The sequence below is a fragment of the Pinus tabuliformis genome, chromosome 5_2 (assembly GCF_031772625.1).
Source record: "Pinus tabuliformis cultivar Carrire ecotype Pingquan chromosome 5_2, CPIR1, whole genome shotgun sequence".
NCBI lineage: Eukaryota > Viridiplantae > Streptophyta > Pinopsida > Pinales > Pinaceae > Pinus > Pinus tabuliformis.
In genome coordinates, this window is record NC_142306.1 from 351,095,457 (window position 1) to 351,101,395 (window position 5,939).

Genomic DNA, 5,939 nt, shown 5'->3' on the forward strand with positions numbered 1-5,939 from the left:
TTTTTATTTTTATTTTTATTTTGGTAGGTAAGCACCCACAGGGAATTTGAACCAATGACCTATTGCAATGAGTGCCTTAATAGTGCACCCATTCACTGTCAATCCAAAACCCCATGAGCTTACAACTTGTAAATTTAACTTAGATGAAATTTTGTTCATTATATCTAAATTACTATATTTTTTATTTATAACTATTTTGTATCTTTCTATTTATAACTCCAAGAAATTTAAGTTAAAATTTCCGTTCATATAAAACTCTCCCATATGATTTAATTAAAAGTATATATGAAATTCAAACTATATAAAATTTTGCAAATAGTAAAAACATCTCATGCATTATTAGAATTATTTACTTTTATTGTTAAATAATTAAATTTTCAAATATAGATCATATTTCAACTTATTAATAAAATTGTTTCAATGACATCATCCCAGCATTATATTACCGTTTTGAAAAAGCTAAAAAACATGTTCTGCGTAAATGAAGCATCGTATGAAAAGTAAATTGTCATGTTACGCATTTATGTTAAATGTGTTTTTAATAAAGAAATCGCCTCCATTAACGTGGCAATGACTTCGGCATACGGCCCTTTGGAATGGCCAATGTTCTGGGAATGCTACGCACAGAGAAGCTATAATTGCCAATTTTCCAAGCTCTATGGTGATAGAGATCCAGTCAAATTGGTTATCGATCTCAGTCAACTTTTTCTATCACGAAAAACCAAACACAGAACAATCTAGGTAGTTAATTTATACAATAAGAACAATCTTAGATATTAATCAGTGTGGAATGAAGTGCAATGATAATCTATAGAGGGCGTAGCCCAGTTTCGACTCTCGAGCTTTAAACCACCATGAAAAATAAGAAGTTTTAAGTCTTGCTTGACACAATCACAGGAATATTAAATATCAAGCCACACATTATATCAAATATCAGGACACCGATATAGCAACCTAACACAGAATTTGACATGTCCGAGATAAGCAAATTTGCTGGACGCAGTCACAGGAATATTAAATATCAATACACAGATATAGGAGCCTAACACAGAATTTGACATTTTCGAGATAAGTAAATTTGCTGGACAATATTATATATAAGACACAGATATAGGAGCTTAAAATTTGACATGTCCGAGATAAACAATTTGCTGGACATAACAGAATTTGACATGTCCGAGATAAGCAAATTTGCTGGACAGAGTCACTGCAATATTATATATAAGACACAGATATAGGAGCTTAACACAGAATTTGACATGCCCGAGATAAACAAATTTGCTGGACATTGGCACAGGAATATCAGATAACAAGACACAGATATAGGAACATAACACAGAATTTGACATGTCCCAGATAAACAAATTTGCTGGACACAGTCACGGGAATATTAAATATCAAGCCACATATTATATCAAATATCCAGACACACATTCGAGCCAAACACAGAAATTGACATATCCCAGAAAAGCAACAGTGTGCAATTCCAAATCAAACTGAGAGCGCAGATCCACGATGGGTAAATACCGCTTCATATCTGCAAAACAATAAATAGAAAAAGGTAAACCTGCAGCAAGTTAAATTTTGAATTTGACCTTCAACTATTTGATAATTTAAAGTCAAGATATAACAGTACGAAAATTAACCATACCAAGTAATACATAGCTCCATGCAGCAAACCTTGCAAGGTAAATCCCCATTCATTCACTGGCACCGGCTGGCCAGAGGAATGAATCAAAACTGCATTTTCTCCGAAGACAGCCCTGACGTTTATAGGTCCCACTGGGAATTCAAATTGGATGTCATTTATGAATACAGTTATCGAGCAACCATAGATTGAATCGTTATTGCTTTCTGCAGATAAATAGTATGTTTTATGGTTAAAATTCTTATGATTCTAGATTCAACAAAAATAATTATCACTGAAAAGACTTTGAATCTAAAAGAAATTGAGTTTAAAAAAAAATTACTTTTCACGAATTTCTAAAAATATTTTCTTAAACAAAAATGCATATCACAATCTATAATGAAGAAAATGATATAGTTGAAATAGTTCTATAATGAAGAAAATGATATAGTTGAAATAGTTTTTGAGAGTTCAACTGTGTTTAGAGTCTTTTTTCATAGGCACTCCATCATTAAAAGCCATAGCTTCTTTGCTCACTAATGAATTTTTGAATTCAGTTTAACTCCAATAAAAACTATTTCAACAATATAAATAATATGACAAACTACTAAAATATTCACACATAATAAATATTGAAAATTAGAATGCTTCACATTATAATCAATGATACAATAATGCTACCTACCTGTGTATGGTTGAATAATCGGACTATCAATTTAAACTTGCAAATATAAGCTTTCTTTGGCATTTTAAAGCTTTTGTTCAGAACTTTTCTCAGAAAAGTAGACTTTCAACTTTAACCTTTTGTTCAGAGCTTTCTCCCCAAACATAATTTGTAAAAGAGACTTTCAAGTTTCATGCAGAAGATGCCAGAGTTAAGCCCCAGGCAGCTTAAATGTAGGCATGATAAAGTTATAAAGTATTTTATCGATGTAAATTTGATTTATTGGATATATGCAGTTCGCATTTTTTATAAAGAAAGAAAATTAATCAGTAAACTTGAACTGTGGTGTCAGGGCATATACCGTGTCCTGGTGCTTGCACGTGACTGGATTGATCAATATTCATTACTTCGTTCACTGGTACAGGGTTATACTGGTTGTCCTGCTGCGTGTAAAATGAAGCCGCTGGCACAGCAGAAGAGGACGATTCGCCATTGTTGTGTAAGGAATTAGATGTGGTGCTACAAACGTTCGGGATTGTCCTCGATGCGCTGGATTTACACTTCTCTGCAGCCTGAAGATGGCGTAGCCTTTGTTTGGTTCTGGACTTTCTATTCTGGAACCAGTAGAAGACATTGGCCTCCCCAACCTGTCCGAACTCTTGTAATTGAGTGGTGATTCTTTTTATTTCATCTATGGGAGGGTTCACTAAACCAGAATTGAATACGGCTTCCAAGATCCGAATCTGTTCTGGTTTTGGATTCCATCGTGGCTTTGGTCCAGGCGGACTTTCCTCTTCACTTTGTAATGATGTACCTGAACAATATCTCAACTCTCAGAGCTCTGCTCTGAATATTGTGATTAAATTTGGAATAATATTACATTTAAATTCAATTTATTCAAACAACTTTGATATTGGAATAACATAAAGATGCCTGCCCTAGGGTTTTGTTCGAGCCACAAACTCCTAGTCCTTGAAGGTCAAAATGAAATTTCTTACCACCTAAGCCTATGGAATTTGTAGATTTAACTCCAACAATATTTTCTTTTCAGAAATTATGTAGATTTCATTATCATTTAAGATTTATCAAAAACTTTAAAGGGATCTCTGTACAGGAAATTCATTAAATTCCTTATCATTTAAGATTTATCAAAAAAATTTAAAGGAAATCAAATTCTTTGATCTGTAAACATTTTTATACTACTGGATCTTGATCGTTGAATCTAGATTGAGGCACACATGTATAAAAATCGCCCCGTACTCAGCTGTAAACTGTATCTTTGAACCCTACAAGATTTCTTTATAAAAATTAAATTCATATGCATTAACATTCAGTCGAAAAATATAATTCAATGCATATTATAATTACACTTCAACCACAGTATGGACGAACAAGCATTGTAATGGCTGAAATTCTATTTAACCTAAACATTCAGGACTTCAACACAAAGTAAAAGAAACTATATTAAACGTGTTAAAAGGAATTTGATGTAAACGGATGTTGAAATTGTAGGGATACTGACCTTCACAAGATGACCTCTGACCGACGGAAGAATTTGAGGTTTCTTGCCATTGATTCCGTGATGTTGAGGGCTTCAGTATGAACATACTTGGCCAATGCTTCCCAGGATTCATCTTGACTGAAAGGAGAAGGATGATCTTTGTGCAGGAAAATGCCTTCCACTGTCGATCAAAATTCAGACGTGAATACTTGCTTCAAATCGCAAGAATTTAAAGCACTTCTTCAGGTAAATCAGCTGCCGCTGGTTCTCCTCCTGCAAGTCACAGTTAAATTCCAATTGCACCGGTCAAAATACGTCATTTAAATCAGAATTTCAGGATTCTTAATTCATGGAGGACACAGAACCAAATAAGCCATGATCTTGAATATATCGATAAGGGATTACAAAGCTCCTCTAAGAACAACGGAGAGAAATGGAGATCATCGACAACTGAATGGCGGGATTTATTTTTACTGCATTCGTGGTGGCAGACAGCATTTAATGGTTGAATTGGAAGGTTTCCAAGTCAAATTACAGCGAAGCATCGTCCTGCACGGGGACGCGGCAAGAAATTAAAATGGGCAGGAGGAGATGAGTATTAATGCGAATGTAAATCGAGGCCACTGCCGGCCAGGGATGCCAATGGGAGAGGCGCCAGATTAAAGTTACGTCAAGTGCTTCTAATGCTTCATTCGTATTCCCTGACCTCACGTGACTCCTCCTCTCCCCTGCATATCTCCCAAGGCGGTAAACGATGGATTTATATTGACATATAAACTGTATGGGGAAGTGGGTTTCTGTCTGGAGAATTCCGACACGGAATTGTTCCCTGGCTGAACCTGCTAAGTCAATATTGAAAAGTTAGTATGACATGGAAATTTGCTGGCGCTCATCAAGTTTATGACGTTTCTTTGATTTCCTATGAGGATATTTTTCGGCTACGACTAAGAATTGAATGAAACTGTATTTGGCCTCTTTTCGCCAAAACTAGGCGAGCAGAAAAGGAGGATATTTCTCGCCGGCTTTTATGATACGGGATGGGATCAATTGCTCGATGTGCGGCCTGGATAAATTGTAAGTTAAAGATAGTTTACAAAATGGGTTTAAGTGTAATTATTTTTTATTAAAAAATCAAAATGAATGGTAGAAATTTTTATATTATAATTAGTAAGATGTAAAATTAGTTGGTTTGTGTGAGTTTTAGTTTTTATTAGGTTTTATGAGCGAATTTTATGGGAGAGGTGGAGGATGGGAGCCACTTTTAATGGAATTAAATTACTCCAAAGGGCGTCTAAGCTCAGCTGACGTATCTTACTTTCTTCCATCCAACATGGGGCCTGTTGGTGATATGAGCCATATGGGGAAGGGTTGAGGATATGAGTCATCTTTAGGGAAATTAAACAATCTCAAAAGGCGTCCAAGCTGGACCAAGTTATCTTACTTTCTTCCATCCAACATGGAGCCTCTTTGCCATAACATTCTACTAGTAAGTAGATCATTCTTCCATTCAACATTAGGGATAAGCCTAATTATACCAGAAAAGAAATAAAAAGAAATAAATAAATAAATTTACCAAAGTTGACATGCTATTATGTTTTCCAATTCAAATCCTCACCTTATTTAAAACACAATAAATAGACAAAAGAAAGTAATCTATTTACAATAAAACTAAAATTCCAATTCAATCCTCACCTTATTTTAAACACAACAAATAGACAAAAAGAAAGTAATATATTTACAACAAAAGCCACCTGGTGGCAATGTCACTGCCTTTGCTTTTTGGACATTGCCACCACGTAGGTTTTGTTTAAAAATAATATATTTTGTTTATTTTTTAATTTATATATATATATATATATAATAGAATTTTTAAGATTTTATATTGATCGAGATTTGATTTTATGTGAAGGGTGTTTCATTCATTAAAAGGGTCTTCAATATGGAAAGTTTAAATTAATTTATAAAATATATTGAGTTGATATGGTAAACATTGATCACTCAATTAATGGTAAAAAAATTACATACCAATTCACAATCGCCCTTCTAAAATTATTCACTAAACATAAATATCACATGACTCAAATTGCATACGAATGGTACATATACTATTGTGTTGTTATGATGATCCTAGCTTTGCTCGCGCAATT

General features: G+C 34.1%; 1 protein-coding gene across 1 annotated transcript; it reads right to left on the reverse strand.

Annotated features, from left to right (window-relative positions):
* Window positions 1-1,211: 1,211 nt before the first annotated feature.
* Window positions 1,212-4,515, reverse strand: LOC149158925 (WUSCHEL-related homeobox 8-like). Its single transcript, XM_089433415.1, has 4 exons — window positions 3,814-4,515; window positions 2,653-3,105; window positions 1,652-1,854; window positions 1,212-1,537 (listed from the first exon to the last, which is right to left on the reverse strand). The coding sequence occupies exons 1-4, from the start codon at window positions 3,923-3,925 to the stop codon at window positions 1,532-1,534; spliced, it is 774 nt and encodes a 257-aa protein (XP_089289541.1). The 5' UTR covers window positions 3,926-4,515; the 3' UTR covers window positions 1,212-1,531.
* Between the last annotated feature and the right edge of the window lie 1,424 nt (window positions 4,516-5,939).

Coding starts and splice junctions, on each gene's coding strand:
- LOC149158925 (XM_089433415.1), bottom strand. CDS start 3,925: ATGAATCCTGGGAAGCATTGGCCAAGTATGTTCATACTGAAGCCCTCA. Junction 3,106..3,813: donor TCAGAGGTCATCTTGTGAAG/GTCAGTATCCCT, acceptor GATATTGTTCAG/GTACATCATTACAAAGTGAA. Junction 1,855..2,652: donor CGTGCAAGCACCAGGACACG/GTATATGCCCTG, acceptor ATTTATCTGCAG/AAAGCAATAACGATTCAATC.